General features: G+C 62.0%; 1 protein-coding gene across 1 annotated transcript in view; it reads left to right on the top strand.

Moving 5' to 3' along the window:
• Positions 1 to 17,272, top strand: part of LGR6 (leucine rich repeat containing G protein-coupled receptor 6) — a 67,444-nt gene that overhangs the window by 15,634 nt on the left and 34,538 nt on the right. The window contains exons 2-4 of the mRNA XM_090263299.1: positions 1,691 to 1,762; positions 2,930 to 3,001; positions 6,818 to 6,889. Coding sequence (XP_090119425.1) covers positions 1,691 to 1,762; positions 2,930 to 3,001; positions 6,818 to 6,889 — 216 coding nt within the window. The remainder of the gene's footprint in view (positions 1 to 1,690; positions 1,763 to 2,929; positions 3,002 to 6,817; positions 6,890 to 17,272) is intronic.

The following is a 17,272-nucleotide window of genomic DNA, read 5'->3' as shown; positions in this document are numbered from 1 at the left end:
CCGCTAGTGGGGGACGGAGGGGGTGGGGGGCTTGGAGCCACATCAGAGCCTCTGAGGAGCGGCCCCTGGAGGGACGGCTGAGTGATGAGTCCTGAGTCACAGGCCCGCGCCGTCCTTGGACTCCTGTGGAGGCACGTTCAGCAGTGCTCTGGATAAACACTGCGAGGCAATCAGTGTGCGGCTCCCTGCCTGGCGCAGGGTGAGCCAGGCTGCCACGCGGGGGGGTCCCGGCACACCCAGAGGCCAAGACTCAGGCCTCCTGGGGCCACCGTGTCCCCCCTGCCCAGGGACCCCCCCCCCCGACCTGCCAGAACCTGGGCTAGTGGGCCTGGGAGCGCCCTGAGAGTCAAACTCTGGCTTCTAATCCGCCGGAGACCTCTGGGTGGTGCTGCTGAAGGGCGGCCGCCAGCACAGCAGTGGCTGGTCCCTCGAGGGGGATGAGACGTGAGAGACCAAATGGCCTTTGTGTGGACGGGGAACTGGGCTCCGCGCATCCCGCTGTCTGCAGACCGCCCTTCTGAGCAGACACGTCAGGCGCTCGCATCTCTCTGAAGGGCCTTCGCAGGGAAGGGAAGAGGCCTCAGGAGGGCCTGGGGTGGTCCCAACAATGGGATGCCAGAGCTGGTCCCCCAGGGAGGGGCTGGCAGGGGCGAGAAACCCCTGTTGGGGGTGGGCAGGACGGGGCCCATGCATCAGGCACACACGTGCATCTGAGACCCCACTGCTCACCAGACACAAATGGAGAAAATGCTTTGTCAGGTGGGGCCACCGACCCAGCGAGGGACCAGCCCCTTCCCACCCTCTCTGGGCCTGCTGGGCTGAGACACGCGTCCATAGGTCCCTGAGGGACGGGCAGGAGGAAGGACAGAGGTGCTGCTTGCTAGCATTGGCTCTGTGAGCCCTTCCAAGGATCTGGGGCTTCAGTGCCCTTCATGGAGGAACAAACCGAGGGTCCCTGTGGTTAGCTGCCAGAGGCCTGACGGGCGAGTGGGGGAGAGACTTGCTCTCAGGGCCTGTTGGCTGCAAAGCTCCCAGCTCTTTTCTCTTCCTTTCCTCGAATGTAAAGAGTGGGACTGGCCTGGGGGGCGTTGGGAGGATCAGACGGGTAAAGGTCCGCCCGAGCGGCTGGTGCCGGCTATTACTAATGTGGGATTCTGGGCGCCAGCACCTCACAGGTGTGGCACAGACAACGCGGAGGGGGCAGGGTGTCTGTCCCACCCCTCGGGGACCAGGCACCTTCTGTGACGTGCCCAGAGGCCACAGCCTCCAGTTGGTGGCTGAGGGAGGGAAGCCGAGGAGACTGTGACCGGCAGGGGCCTTGGAGGACAGCGCCGGCCGCGGCTCTGGGCTGACGAGAAGGGTCCTTTGGAGCCTACCCTAGAGGTCAGAGTGGCAGGCAGCTCCATGCCTCAGTGTCCCTGCTGGTGCATGAGTGCGTTTGTGTCCCAGTCGGCTGCTGCTTCCCTGCTCTGGAACTTGGCAGGGGGGCCAGCTTCCTTCACAGTCCGAGTCAGAGCCCAGCCCCGGAGCCCAGTGGGCAGGCCGAGGGCCGAGGGGACAACGGCTGGGGAGACAGCGCCCGCTCAGGCCGGCTGCTGCTGCAGGCCCGCTTTGACGTTCGGGGCAGGCGGTGGGCGCGCTGTGGCCGTGTGCGTGGGTGTTCACAGCGCCCCCTTTTCTGTCTCTGCAGAGACCTGAGCATGAACAACCTCACGGAGCTGCCGCCCGGCCGCTTCCGCCACCTGCGCTTCCTGGAGGAGCTGTGAGTAGGCACCGCTCCTGGGGCGGGGGCGGGGCGGAGCGGGGGCCCCTTGACCTGCTGAGCACTTGTGGGAGCGGGACCCCCTTTAGAACAGGGGCTGGGGAGCTGTTCTCCATGGCAGGGTGTTTGCCGACACCGGGTGCAGGAGCGCCAGGCTCCCCCTCTCTCGGTTACCATCCGCCCCTCCCGCTGGAGGTCGCCCCACCGGCCCAGCCCCTTGGCCCTCCCACGTCCTGGTGGCTTTTTGTGAAGGCTTCTCCTTCATCCCTCCCCTCCACTCCCACTCCCGTTGCCCTCGACAGCCCCCTACATCCAGCGCCGTGCCAGCCCCTGACCAACAGACCCCGCCCCTTTCACGATTCTCTGCACCTCCGGGTGCATCTCCCATACGAGCCTACAGGCCAGTCCTGGTCACCACCCCTGGGTCCCTCCTGCGTTCAAGCAGACTTTCCCCTCCAACCTGGCGGGTCCATCTTTCTCTCCACGGGGCATCGTGAGTAAGTCACCTCCTCAGGACAGCGCCCCACCTGTCTGCCCCAGAGCCTGGCCTGTCCCCCCGATCCCCACAGGCTCCGCTCCTTCTCATGCTGGTTTCTGCACCGGCAGAGATGCGTGGGGCACCTCCGGGTTTGCTTCAACTGCGCAAATGGTGGCTCCCGGCCCTGGACACGCTCACAATTTCCTCTATGCCCTGCCCCCTGCCCCCGACAGTTCTCCCCAAGAGGACACATGGCCGGCCCCTGCTGGAGTCAGCATCCTACTCACCCCGGGACCACGGCTGAGTTTTCTAGACCAAGCCCCTGCAGGGGGGCCTCTGTGTGGCAGGCAGCTGAAGGTGTCCCGGGGGAGACTGGCGAGGGCCCCGCCTGCTGCCCTCAAGTGGGGCCTGCAGAGCACAGGGAGGCCCATTCCCAAAGGAGGTGACCGTGCTGTGAGCCCAACCCTGGTGCTGCCCAAGCCCTGTGAGGCCAGGCTCCAGGGCAGGGACTGGCCCTCTGGAGCCCACGGTCTCCTGCCCTGAAATGTGGGGTGATAGCAGGCACCCACAGGATGACAGTGAGGATGAAGTGAAACGGGAGTTAGCACCCCCCTGCAGTCACCACAGGCCCACGGGGTCCCCTGCACGGGTCCCCTGCCTGCGTCACCCACCCTCGCCCTGGTTTGCAGGCGTCTCTCAGGGAATCATCTCTCGCACATCCCGGGAGGAGCGTTCTCCGGCCTCCACAGCCTGAAGATCCTGTGAGTATGGGCACGTGACCTCCACGGTGACCCACCGAGGTGCGACCCGGGGAACGAGGGCCCAGAGGCCTCCTGGCATCTCCGTCTGCATCTGTGTCTGCACGGCTTGCTTTAACTCCCTTATCGGCACTTCCCGTCTGAACTGCTGCTTTGTCTGTGACAACGTTATGGTCTGTGACCTCATTTCGTTGGCAGCCCCTCAGGGGATCGTCCTCTTTTTGGTGATGTGAGTGACGTCCGTGAGGGCAGGTCTTTATGGGGCTGGGCTGTGACAGACCCAAGTGCTGTCCCTGAGACTCAGCCAGGACGGGGCGACTGTCTGCAGAGGAGGCACCCCACTTGGGCCTCAGCCATGTCGTCGCGTGCCCCAGTGCTGGTCTCTGGGGCTGCAGCCCCAGGTCCCGCTCTCCGTGTGAGCCTGACTCCCCACTTGGCTTCAGGCTTCTCCGTCCTGAAGCAGAAGGAAAGTGACAGTTGGAGAGGGCTAGTGCTCTGTCACCTCAGTCCCCCTTGCCACTGAGCTGGTGGCCGTCAGAGCAGGGAAGGCTAAGGCCCTGTCTCCTTGGGTCCCCTCCCAGCCAGGAGTGTCCTCCCCGCTCAGGTGCTGGTGATGAGTGTGGGGGAGGGAGGGGGAGGGGTGCTCAGGGTCTGGGGGGGCAGGAGCATCTCCTTGGCAGGGCACGTCCTGCAGCCGCTGGTTTGGGGGGATGAGGACAGCGGGGGCTGCTCCTGGAGCTTCGGAGTGAGTCCTTGGAGCCTCTGTGTGTGGTGAATGGTTCCCCAGCCCTCCTGTCCCCTTGCCTGACGCCCTGACTTGGACAGTTTGTTCATTGCACGAGGCTCTCTGGCCACAAGGGGACAGGCGCTGAAGCCCAGCCCTGTGTGTGTCATGGGCCACACCTACCCAGACGGGAGCATGTTTTTCTAACTCGCTCAGGGTTGTCTCTGGGCTGGCAGTGGCCCTTGGCTGTCACTCCTGGGCTCCGGCCCGTCAGCCACCCCCACCCACGGCCCAGTGCGTCCTCCTTTTCCAGAGCCTCTGCCCTCAGCCTCCCTCGCCACCTGCCTCTGCGTCTGCCTCGGGGCTCCCTGGCCTCTCGCCGTTCCTGAGCCCCTGCTCTGCCCTGGGTGCCGTCTCTGCCAGCCTCAGTGCCCTCGCGGCCCTGGCCCTCTGTCTCTCTGCTCTGGGTCTGTCCCACCCCCCACCACCTCCCGGTGGGCAAGGCGGCCTGCCTGCCGGCACTTCTGTGCCCAGTGTGCAGGCTCAGACCTGCGGGCGGATTAGAGCGGGCTGTGTGCTGCGCTTTCCGAAGACTCCGGCTTAGAGTGGAGCCTCCGCTTTCTTCTTCGCTGCGTTAGGCAGCCGATCAAAGGCCCGGGGGCCTCTGCCCCCTTCTGTAAACGGGTCCTCAGCTCAGCCCAGTCAGGAGGCCGGAGAGGCTGTGGGGGGAAGCCCAGGACAGCCGGCCTGCACACTGCCCACGGTGCCTGTGACCCCGTGGGGCCCACCCTGAAGACCACTGCCGTCCCCAAGCCCACGTCAGCTCCTTGCCTGTGGGCCTGCCTGAGTTAGAGATGAGCTGGGTGGTCTTGGAGCCGTGCTGGTTCAGGGGCCTCCACCTAGGCCCCACCTGGGCCCGGGCAGGGAGCGCCTCCAGCATCCGGGGTCAGGCTCTCTGGCTGTAGCGCTGTCCAGCCTCCTTCCCCCGACCCGCGAGAGCGCCTGAGCAGCAAAGCCCCTCATCTCTCCGTCACTTCACTGCCCCCAGCCCCTCCATGGCTGGAACTCCTCCTGCAGAGTGCGGCCAGGACACCGGGATCTGAGGGCTTCCCAGGCGACTGTAACGTGCAGCCATGGGGCTCCCGACGCCCCGGGTGAGGCCAGCGGTCACAGCAGCACTGGCCCGGGAGGCGGCCCTGGGCCCCGGTCCTGATTCTGCCCTTAATTTGCTTTGTGACTTGGGCCAAGTCACCTCCTCTCTCTGAGCATCCACCCCCCACTTGGGGAAGAGCGAGGCTGTTCTCTTGTGAAGCATCTTCCAGCCTTGAAACTTAGCATCTCAGGAAGGCGTGCCAGCCGGCAGGGGTCGGGGTCGGGGTCAGGGTTGGGGTCAGGGTCAGGGTCAGCACTGACTGCCGGGCTGACCCTTCGCCTGAGGCAGCGATGTTTAGTCTTTTCCATCTCATGGCATGGAAACTAATTACTAAAATTTTATGGCACACCAAAAAATATACTTTTTGCCGATGGACAAAATATACATATAATTTTGGTTTGTTGAGCCTGGACAGCTGATGTGTGGGCTGTGGTCATTCCTTCATGTGACAGTCTGTGGGGAGGAGGTCAGTGCCCCTGACGAAACAGGCGTCACGGCGCTAAAATTCCCACAGCAGCCAACTGAGACTCGCTGGCTGAGGGGGTTTGATCCCAGGGAATGGGCTTTCTGGTGGCAGGACATGGGGCTGCTGCAGCAGCTGTCGGGGGACAGTTCAGGGACTTAGGGACTTTGTAGGTCTGGGACTTGTAGAGGGAAGGGCGGGTCTGAGGAGGTGCAGGGTCTGCTGTGAGTGACTCTCTCTGGGGCCTGTGGAGGGACCCTGGGGGATGGGCAGCTGTCCGCTCCCTGCCTGCCCAGCCATCACTTCTGTCCCTGCTCCAAGTATCCTGAGGCCTTGGGCGGTCCGGGCAGCCCCTGAACTGCCATGTGAGGTCGCTCCCTCCCGCCCTTTACCTGAGCAAGGTCAGCATGGTGGACGGATAGAAGTACGGGGGGCAGGAGACATCCTGGGTCACCGAATGTGACCACTGAGGGAGGTTTATTCCGGCGGAAGATGAGGGACCCAAAGCCAAGCGAGAGGGTGGCCAGATGTTGACAATAACTCACAATGTCAGCTCACAATGGTGGCCTTTTCCACTGCTACAGTCCATTGTCCCTGTCCCCAGTCCCCAGACAAGGAGTGTAAGTGGCTTGTACACTGTCACACCGCCGGGACTCCGCAGCTGTCTGACTTCCAGGCCTGCAGTGTGGCTGCCCGTGTTCAGGACACCTGAGGGCATAGTGTTAAATTCTTCCCGTGAAGCGGAATTGTCCTTGGAAGATCCCACCAGGCTGCACAGAGCCTGGCTGGGGGCCGGCCCTTCAGGAGCACAGCGCATGTGGGGGTGGCCTGGGCTCTGCCACCCCTCCGCCGCCCTCCGCCAGCTGAGCAGGGGGCCGGGGATCCATCCCGGGCCAGCTCCTCCTCATCCTCCAAGGAGCTCCTCTTGTCCCCATCCTCAGAGAACCCAGCTCTTCCGAGTCCCTGTGATGCTGGCTGTTTAGGAGAGCCTGGGGGACAGTGACCCAGGAGCCCCTTGTCCCCACTGTGTCTGCCGGACGACACAGGCCCCATGCGGCCCTGGCTGGTAGCTCTCTAGACCCAACCCTCTGGGTAAGCTTGAGCTTATCCACATCAGGTTCTAAGACCAGTGTCCCTCCTGTCCGCTGTTCCTGTTACTAAACTTAAAGATTAGGAAATGGGCCTCTTTTCCCACGGCTGTGAGCTGAGTGATCTTGGGTGAGAGGCTTATCTTCTAACCTCTGACCTCTGGCCGCCCACACCTCTCTTTGCTTCTCCTCCATCCTCTGGCTCTGCCTCTCCCTCCCGTGATCCCTTCTGTGACCCCTCTGGGCCCCGCACACCTCGCAGCCCCTGCACAGCCCCCGACACCCCACGATGGGCCGGGCTGGGGTGAGAGGGAAGGATCCCATGAGGGGGGTCCCGGGAGGCACCCCACTCCACATGCCTGGGTCCCCCAAGCCCCTCCTCTCCTTGCAGGATGCTGCAGAACAACCAGCTGGGAGGCATCCCCGCCGAGGCGCTGCGGCAGCTGCCGAGCCTGCAGTCTCTGTGAGTCCCCACCGGGCCCCTCCTCCGCACCCTCCCGTCCCCCGTGTTCAGGCAGCCTGTGCTCGAGCTTCGCCGTGTAGGGATGTTGCTGTGGTCAGGGGGGGGGGTGCGTGTGTGTAGACTCCAGGGTGTATCCGGGGATGGGAGGCTCCAGGCCCCGCCGAGGACTGTGGGAATGGGACCTCCCTAGGTGGGGCCACCAGGGCAGCCGGCCTGGGGCGTCTGGCATTCTGCCTGAGCCTGGGGTGGGGGGTGGAGGCAGCTGCCCCCCAGAAGTGTCAGGAAGAGGCTGTCTCCTCCATGTGAGCTGTTCTAGCCCCTGGGCTTTGGGGTGGGGTGGGCTAGACATCCATTTCCCCTGCTTGGGCGGGACTGCGTTGGGGACACACTGGCCACCAGGTCACAGCCGCCTTCCTGGAGTCCTACAGTTCCTCTCCCGCCCAGTGGGGGCATCGTGGACACAGGACGGAGCCTCGGCAGACAGGTGCGGCCTGCCCGGGGCCACACGCTGGTTGCTCACACATCCCAGGCCTGGTATGGACCTGTGTATAGGGACTTCGGGAGAAACCAAAGTTGGGGGGCTGAGCAGAAGGCTTACCCGTGGGGGAGACCAAGGCACAGTTAGCAGTGTGTCAGGACACAGGCCTCTCAGCCCAGGGTCGGGGTGGGGGGCGGGCAGGGGCGAGGGTGCCAGGCGGAGGGAACGGCACAAGCAAAAACACAGAGGTAAGAAGACCCGAGTGAATTCTAGGGAGTTTTCTGGGAGGTTAGCTGTGTGTGCAGGGAACAGGTAGGCAGGGAAGACAGACCCAGAACCAGCAAGGGAGTCACTAAGGGTTTGGACCTTATGCTCAAGACCCTGGGGAGCCAGTGCAGGATTTCAGCCGGAGAGCCATAGGGTAGAGTTTGTATCTTTGAAAAATGACTGGCTGCAGTTACGGAGGGCAGCCTGGAGGCGGGGGCCCGTGAAGGGGCCTGTGAACCAAGGGAGCAGGCTGGTGGCAGAAGGCAAGGCAGGTTCAGTGGCCGACGGTGGAGGTGCCGGGAAGCCAGGCCGCCAGGCCTGCAGTTGCTCTGCGCTCCACTGGCGGGACATGAGGCAGGTTATCATCCGTGGGCTTCTGCTTCTGTATCAATAAAACAGAGGTGGCCCCGCAATGGGATAGAAGAAAATGAGTTCATACATGAAGAAGACGTAGAACCGTACCTCTGTGGATCCTGTGACAGTTGTCATCAGTGGTATTGACTGGATGTGGCAGCCGAGGGGGACGCAAGGCCAGTCGCTGAGAACCTGTCACCTGGGAGGGGGTTGATGAGAACGTGTTGATGGAGGAGTGATGTCCAGAGGATGAGCGAGGAGGGCCCAGGGGAAGGGGGTGCTGACGTCCCTTAGACGTGTTGACTTTGAGTTGCCTTCAGGTCGGGTGCCCAAGCATCAGTGACAGACTGAGAAGTCACCCCACCTGTAGGGTGTCAGAGTGAGTGTGTGCTGGGGAGAAGGGGCTACCTGACCCGCCGTGAAGGTTCGGAGAGGTGTTACATCCCAAACTTTGAGGAGCTGGGACCTCAGAGTGACACACTGTCCCATCAAGTTCGGGTCCCTCCATCTGGGACGGGGACATTAAAGCCAGCTTGGGCTGCTGGATGGAAAGGAGAGCGTGAGAGTAAAGGACAATTTTTGGAGCCCCGCCCCCCACCCCTCCGTGCCGCCAGCCAGGGCTGCACAGGGGGCTTTACAGTTGGTGTCTGAGCTCATCCCCACAAACCCTCTCCAATCGTAGTCACCCTGCTGTCACGCACGCTCGGGGCACTTCCAAAGTCAGGGCTGTCCCCCGGGTCACTGGGCTTCTCAGGCTGTGTCCCGCCTGCCAGCGCTGCCATGGAAGCCACTGTTGGTGGCCGTTGTTGGGTGGCCCTTCCCTCCTTCCCCACAAGTACCAGCAGATAGAAATTTCCTCCTTCCTGGTGGCAGTCAGTGACCAGAGAGGTATCTCGAGGACACATCCTGCTCAGACCCCTCCCCCAGAGCAGCCAGACCCCCCCTGGGGAGCTCGGGTCCCTGGAGAAGGCTGTTCTCTTCCCTAGCAGGACATTCCTGGGGCCTCAGGGAAGGTTCTGGCCTGTGCTCCGCTCGCCCCCAGCTAGAACCGCATCTCAGGGCAGGAAGACGCAGGCCTGGTGAGTGGGGCTGCGGTGGGGGCCCAGGCTGTTCCGCTGGGACGTGGGTGGGCAGCACCAGGCCGCCCCTCCCCTCTGCTGCACTTGCTTCCTCCCCGACCAATGTGGGGGGTGACAGGGTAACAGTGCCAGCCGTGTCATGCCAGGCTTGCGCCCAGGCCGAGAGAAACTGCAGGAAGCTGGGGGAGCCTGGGGAAGATAGAAAACCGGTAGGGGGGTGGCAGGCAGGCTGTCGGGGGGAAGGTCCATGGAAAGTCAGGAAAACAGCTCAGAAAGGCCTCGGATGGGGCTGGGCTGGGCCCAGAGAGGCATCAGAAAAGCACAGTGACAGGAGTAAAGGGGAGGGGACAGGGACAGGAGCACAGCCTGGTCCTGGTCACCCTCCAAGGAGCCATGCCTGACGGCAAAGTGCAGCCACAAGGACCCCCAAGAAGTTGCCGGGGACATGCAGCCAGATGTAACGGAGCTCCAACTCCCACCTTGCCTGCCGTGTGTCCTTGAACACACAGGGTTTAGGGCCCAGAGATATGGATTCAAGTCCTCGCTGTCACGAACACGCTGTGAGGCCTTGGACAAGTCCCCTCCGCTCCCTGACGCCAAGATCCCCATCTCCAGGGTGAGAGGGTCAAGTGAGACCATAGACGGCCAGGTGCCCCGGGAGGACATGATGCCAGAGAGACACAAGAATGTCCCAGTGGGTCACAGGCTCTGTCCCTGAGTCGCTCATGACTCCTGGGCAAGGGAAAGTCTATGAGCAGCAGAAACGCGTTTCTACCAGCTGGGAGGCCACAGCTCTGGGGAGGCCCTGTTCTCACTGGCCCTGACGTGGAGGGAGTGGCGCCGGGAAGCCAGCACTCCCTGACGCTTACAAGGGCAACGGCCCTCCCTCCAAGGGGACCCCCCCTCGTGACCATGTCTATCCCTAATCCCATCGCACAGGGGTAGACTGCAAATGTATGCATTTTTGGAGGGGTGCTAATGTGCATCCACACACGGGGATGCTGTGGGTTGCCTGGGGAGCAAGGGGCACCCACATTGATCCCTGGCGCCCCCTGGCCTTGATCCGAGGCTGGTTGGGCCTGGTTAGCATCTCCCTGGGAAGGGCAGGGGGACAGTTCTGGGAGCTTCTCACCAGCGGCAGCTCTTCTGTCCCAGCCCCTGCCATGCGAGCCCACCTCACGTGCAGACCTGGGAGGCCGGCGAGGCTCGCAGCTCCCAGCGGGCCGCCCGGTGCTGAGGGCATAGGGCCCCGCGGGGTTCCCTCACCACGCTCAGCCTCCTGGAGGAGCGTCTTCAAGAGGTCCGTGGGCTCAGGGACTCCGAAGGGGGCACTTCTCAGACTCTCCGGGCACTGGGAAGAGGAAGGCACCTCTCAGGGTGGAGGGAGCAGCAAGACCCTGAGTCTGGGCAGCTCTGGTCCAAGACCCCATCCTGGAGAACACCCCCAGCTGCCCCTGAGGCCCAGTGGTGACTGCCAGCACCACTCACCATGCCTGCCCGCCGGCGAGGGCCCCAAGGCCCAGCCACGCGGTGGGGCCTGGCCCAGGGGTCCCCGGGGACGCACGAGGTGGCAGATGGCTCCCTGGTGTGGCTATTTCGGGCTCCATGATTATATGCTACTAGATTTGGATCCCCAGGTTCCGGGAGTTGATTACTACATGTGTCTGGGGCAGAGGCTGCTCTGAGGTGGGTGGGCGTGCAGCAGCCCCTGCGTAGCGGGAGGTCTGGACACGGTAGTGTGGCCGCCGAGCTACCAGCAGTGCATCCTTGGTAGGCCAGGCCTGGGCTCCCGGGGTGGTTCTTTCAGCCGTAAGTGCTGGTGTGTGGTGGAGGTGCCCAAGTGACCACCCAGGAGCGGCATGGGCCTCGCCCACAAGGAACGCCAGGGCCCAGCTCCTGGTGGGCCCCCCAAGCCCTGGGAGCGCCTGCGGGCCGGGCCTGCAAGGCCTTTGAGAGTCTGGGGCCCCCACCAGAGAGGGGTTGTGGGAGCTGATAACTCAGGTGTGGTTTAGGGCGCACAGAGTCCCAGGCAGAGCCATGAAAGAGTGTGGGGGGCTTCCTCCATGGGAGAGGACAGAGGCAGCGTCCTCAGGCTGCAACCCCCTTTCCTGCCATCACTTGCACAAATGGGAAGGAGGTCACGTTTGGATTGATTTGGTTGTGGAGCAGCCTAGAGGCCCCGAGATGCCCATACCTCCTGAGGATGCAGCCGGAGACACCAAGGTTAGACTCTCCGAAGAACCTCCCAGCTGTCCATACCCACAGGGAGGGAAGGAAAGCCAGAGTTTTTCCTTCTGGAGGCCCTTTAGAGTCACAAACTCCTCATTAGCCTGGGGACAGGAGGAGGGGCTTGACCCCCTTCCTCTGATCCACTGGGCATTTTCTGGGAACGATGGCATCTTTCCAGAATTTTGTCTCTCTGCCAGCTTAGAGCGGAGGTGAGAGAAGGCTGGGACCCCAGCCAGGAAGGGGTGGGGTCAGTGCCCATGTGCCTGCAGCCCCTTCCGCCGGCCGGCCGCACCCTGTCCCCAGGCCCGCCGCCATCCTGGGGAGACAAGGCCGGTCAGGGGCGGGGAAAGTGTGATCTTTTTTGAGTTCATGAGTAATTTTCCACCCGTTTATGAGCCTTGGAAGCCCAGGTGGCTGCCAGCCGCTGGCTGGAGCGTGGAAATTCACACGGCAGCTAGAAAAGGCGGCCGGCGTGCGGGCCCTGCTCTGGCCACCGGCGAGGCCGCGTCAGGGGAGGCTGCCTGGCCCAGGCCCCAGGCCCTCAGATTCAGGAGCTGGGGGGTGTGGTGGTCACCCAGTCTGACAGCCCCTCCTGCAGGTGAGGAGACCAGGCAGCAGAGAGGGAGCTCCCAGCGAGTGAAGCCCAGGCCAGGCCTGCAGACGCGTCTTCCCTCTGAAGGGGGTGACCCTCTGTGACCTCTTCCACCAGGAGGCTCTGTGACCAGTTGTTCTGGAAGGTGACCCATCCCAGCAGCTTCCACCAGTCTGACACTTGCTTTTGGACTTGGAGCCGATTCCTTCCTGCGCCCACCTATAAATAAGGCCAGGCCTGGGCTGGGCTCTGGGACTTGGAAAGGTTCTGTGGGTGACAAGGCAGGACAGTGCCCATGAACTTGGGTGCATGGCTGAAAGGGGCTGAGGCCTGCAGGGGCCCTGGCAGCCCGCAGAGCAGAGGTCACTCCTATTCCCTTGCAAAGCTGTCTCTTCCCGTCCCAGCTCTGTCCCCTCCCTGCATCTCCTTCAGGAAATCACCTCCTTCTGGAAGTTCTGGGAAAGGAGGGACGCGGGGAGAAGGCCCTTCCTGCCTCCACTGTCCCTTTGGGGGGAGCTGGGGCAGAAGATGGAGCTAAGACAAGTGTGAGGGCTGCGAGGGGCTCACGGGGTTGAAGATGAGAAGCGTGGAGACGGGGCCTGGAGGAGGTGAGGCTGGGGCTGGGCTACTGGGGGCTCCATGTGTGGATTCACAGAGATGGGGCGATGGGCCGTGGGCTGTGGGTCTCCCCTGTCGCTGTGCCGCTGGGTCTGCAGGCCAGTATGTGCATCAACCTAAACCCAGCAAGTGGGGAGCAAACGTTCTTCTGAAGAGCCCCTTGGCACCTCCCAAAGCCGGGAACATTCCAGTTAGGGAATGCTCCTGAGGGGTGGTCCCTGTCACCCCGCCCCCGTGGGTAATGGAGATGGTGCTGAAGGAGAGGCCAGCCTGGCCCTGGAGCTTGGGGGGTTGGGGGGGGTGATGAAGAGCAAGCCAGAGGCCCTGAGGCTGCAGCAGCAGGAGCTGGGGGCTGCAGGCTTCCTCAGGGAGCCACCAGCCTGGGGTCCCGTGCAGCCACTTGGCACCTGCCCACTCCCCAGCCATCATTAACCACCTCTCAGCTGCCCATCTGCTAACCTGGGGCTTGAAGGGCCTCATTGTAAAAACCCCTCTGAACACCTGGAGTAGGGAAGGAGCCACTTGGAAGGGAGGGGAAGGGGCGATGGAGGGAGCCCGGGTCCCTAGTGCTTAGTTCTGGGTGTAAGGGGGTGAATGGATCTGGGGGCATGATGAAGGGGGGACCCCCTGAGACTCCCCCAGGTCATTAGAGAGCACCACTTAAGCAATCTTGTTCCTCCGACTAGAAACCACCCAGCCCCAGGGCCCAGCTGGGGCAGATCCTCCCTGAGTCCCACTGCCTACCAGTGGGTGTCCCTGCTCTCCACGAATTCCAGTGAAGTCAGTTCCACCAGCTGCCCCCCACCCCAGTTCCCCAAACCTGCCCTCGTCTACCTCCAAGCCTTGCCTCTCCACTGCTTCCATTAGTGCAATACTCACCTCCTCTAGAAAGTCCTCCTAGACTGATCCCATTGGACTCTGAGCCTGCTGGGTGCATGGGAAATGTGAAGTACCAGAGCCAGGTATCCTCAGTCCTAATGGGGTGGCAGGAGGGGCAGCCCAGCAAGAGTCTCGTGTCTTAGCTGGGCCTGAAGCTGCCAGACCCACCCGCCGCCAGGACGCGGAGGGCAGCCTGGCCAGAATTCAGGCTGGCTGGAGGGGCAGGGCATGGGCACAGAAAACAAGTCCCCTTTAGGTGTTGTCTAGAGGTCTGGCTTCAGAAGTTGTGGTTGGGACACTCAGTGGTGACCTGTGGGGTCTGTAAAGTCTGAGAAAGATGCCATGCCCAGCCCAGGGCAGTGGGTCCCTGTTCGCGGTCCGTCTGCCACGTGCAGCCTGACAGGTGCCTGAATCTGACAGTGTCCAGCCTTCAGCCCAGACACAGGGACCAGCATGGCTCAGGGAACCCAGCTGAATGGGGGCAGTCAAGACACCCTGCAGGAGAACGCCTGGACCACAGCAACGGCTGGGTGACCTGGAAACCCACAGGGCAGGAGATCTGGCAAGTGCGGGACACGGAGAAGGTGCCGAAGCAGGGCTGCTGTTCGATGCGGCCGCTGGCTGTGCCCACACCATCCCTGTCCCGCGCCCGCCCCGCCGGCCTCCTTCCTCTCAGCGCTCAGCGTCTGGGCCTTAATTATACACTGACGCCATTTGTTTAAAAAAAAAAAAAACATGTTTATTTTCGTTCTGACTCATTGTAGAAAATTTAGAAAATACAAAAACTAAAAAGAGGAAAACGAACTTCACCCACAGTCATCCCACCCAGACACAAAGCCCGGGAGCGTCTGTCTCTCCACAAACACGCACCCTGACAATGCACACGCCTCCTGCACACGTGTGGTCTCCCTGGTCACCCTGGCCTGGCTTAGTGTCCCTTCCGATGGTGCTCATAGCACTGGCATCGTCATCTCAGCTGCAGGTATTTTTAAAAATGAAGATATACCTCACGGAGCATAAAATGCAGCCTCTGAACATGGACGGTCAGTTGTTTTCAGTACGTCTATGACCTTGTGCGACCCCCGCATCTGTCTAATTCCAGAACATTTTCATCACCCCCAAGAAAACCGGTACCCGCAGGGCATCCGTCTCTTCTCACAGGCCCTGGCAAGCTCTGGTCACTTTCTGCCTCTGTATTTTCTGCTCTGGACGTTTCACAGAAATGGAGCCGCACAGCACACAGCATTCTGGGTCTGGCTTCTCTCGCTCAGCGCAGCATTTTCAGTTTGCGTCCACGCGTGTATTCACGCACATGCCGGGACTCATTGCTCCCCGTGGCTGAGCGGCGTCCACTGCGTGGGTGGGGGAGTGAGTGGTGTTGCTGCCTCTGTCTGGTTACTGTGAAGGTGCTGCCAGGAGCCCTTGGTTTCTCAGTGTTTCCTCTGTTTCCTTCCCAGGCGGAGGCTGTAGTGCAGGTGGGCAGGTGGTGAGCGCTGTGGGTCCATTGGTGAGGAGCAGGAGCTGGTGTAGGAGTGACCAGCACCACATGGGATTCGGCCATGAGGTCCGGGAGGAGAGGAGTTTTAAGTGGAGATTTGGGAAGAGGAGGCAGAAGCATATTTCAAGCAGGGCAGGTGGAAAACCATGAACTCTGGGGTAGGGGGAAGAAGGGAGGCAAATTTCCCAGTGACGTGGAGAAAGGGGGACCCTCTGACAAATGGGGCTGGGGAGAGTCACCCCAGGGGAGGAATCCTGAAAACCAAGCTCAAGGGTTGTAGTTGACAGAAGACCAGGAAACTCTGAGCAAGAGAAAGACAAGATCACAATATGGGGCTGGGGGTGGGTGCATAGAAGGAAGGACAGAGGGAAGGACGGACAGACGAATGGATGGATGGGAGGACAGATAAATTAATGGATAGATGGATGGATGATGGATGGATGGGAGGCTGGGGAGGAGAGGATCAAGACCACACAGCTATAGCCTCCCCAGTCCCCACTTTGGTCCACGGGGAAACTTCGGGGCCCTGGAAGCGAGAGCGGGCAGCATCGACCCTGGAGGGACTGGAGCCCTGCGACAGGGAAGCCAGAACTGATGGAGGCTGTTCCTCCCTCCTTCTCCCCCTCCCTTAGGCTGCCTTTGAAAGCGTTGGCATGTGGCTTGGTTTCCCCTGGTACCTCTTACTATAGCGTCTGCTGGGGTGGCTTTTAAGGACCTTTGAAACACTGGGGTGCTGATTGCACTTCCTAACCTCCGGCATCGCCACCCCTCCCTGGAGAGGCCCTTTGCCGAGCACGGGGCTGGGGAACCACAGCGCACAGCCCCAGAGAGCCCAGGAGGGACCCCAGAAACCAGCCTGGCGCGAGGAACCCGATGGCTGGGGGCTGGGAGGCGGATGAGATGTCTTTCTGTGGTCCCCGCCCCATGATTCCGGGATTGTCACCCACAAAGCTGGCCCCCTGCCTGGAGCTGGAGGCTGCGTCCGCAGGGGAAGCTCATAAAGAGTCCACACAGAGTCTCCTCTGTGCCTTCCTCTGGGAGGGTGGGTCCTTATTTTTGTATATTGCTGCCGAATGAAACATGAGGGCAGTGGGAGGGGCGCTCAGGTACCCCCTTTGATGAGCAGAAGGAAGGGCTGACCGCCTACAGGCCCCAGCTCGCCCATCGGTGCCCGGACAGGTGGCTCAGAGATCTCACACCCCACCTTGGATCTACTGAAAGGCTGACAAGGAGGGGGGACAGGTCTCATCAGGCGGCATATGTCAGAAATGAGGAAACTCAGACCTTCCTGTGGAGGGGGGGCGTGGCTCTCAGCTGTCCCCACCCCCAACCCTCCAGGTGAAGGGGGCTCCATACCATACGCCTGTACCCCTCATCCACCTCACCCCCTGCAGGGAAGCTTGGGGTCTCATTCAGCCAGCTGCCTCTGTCCCAGGTCCCCCACCCGGGAGAGTTCAGGCTCTGGCTCTGGGCGATTTTGTGTCTGGACCTGGTGAGGGCCTGGCTGGGCTCCAGGTGTGTAGACAGAGCCTAGGACCCAAGGGAGGCGACCCCAACGCGGGATCCAAGCTCTTCACCAGACCTCTGCAGCACCGTCCTGAGTGGGGTGTCTGGGGGGCGGTCCCTGTAGCGCTTGCCCGGGGGCAGGGACGGAGGGACGCCTTCTCCCGAGGGAACGCGGGCGGGGGGGAGGTGCACCCTGGACTCCACGCCAACAGTCTGGTCTGTCTCTGCTGTCTCTCTGCTCTGCGACCTTTACCTGTGACCTGGGCTGATGGCTGCCTCGGCCCTCACTGCAGGCTGCGAGTGCCTGTGCCCATCAGTAGGGACACAGGGTGAGTGCCCCCTGCGGGCATGGTCAGGAGGGAGAACACAGGCTGCTGGGGGCGTCCAGTTGATGGGGAGGAAAGCTATCGGGTGGGAGCCTCTGGAGCTGCTCCAAGGTCCGGACTGGTCAGCTTTCCCAGGTCCTCACCCTCCGGCCCAGAGCTCCCTGTATCCCATGTCTGGGTCCCATTTCCAGAAGTTTCTCTCAAAAAGCTATTCTCTATGAAAAGACCACCTATAATTCTTGCCAGATTTTTAAAAACCCTAATAGGCAACTCCTTTACTCCAAAAAAGAACTATGGCCTACATGGTAGAATTTGAGTCATCTTGACATGCTTGTGGGTCCTGGGGTTGGGGGTGGCTGCCCGGAGCCCCCGCGTGACACCACAGGCCTGTGGGATGGCCTGTCTGCGGCACAGGGACCCGACTCCGAACTTGGCCAATGAAGCAGAGACTCCTAGCAGGTCAGAGCCATGAAGACCCTTCCCACCACCCCTCTGCAGGTGAAGAAGCAGCCCTGAGAGGGGGAGGAGTCCTGGCTGACGTCCACAGCTCTGTGTCC

The sequence above is a fragment of the Furipterus horrens genome, unplaced genomic scaffold (assembly GCF_987537825.1).
Source record: "Furipterus horrens unplaced genomic scaffold, mFurHor1.1.pri manual_scaffold_15, whole genome shotgun sequence".
NCBI classification, from domain to species: domain Eukaryota; kingdom Metazoa; phylum Chordata; class Mammalia; order Chiroptera; family Furipteridae; genus Furipterus; species Furipterus horrens.
This window is presented reverse-complemented; position numbering and strand designations above follow the sequence as displayed.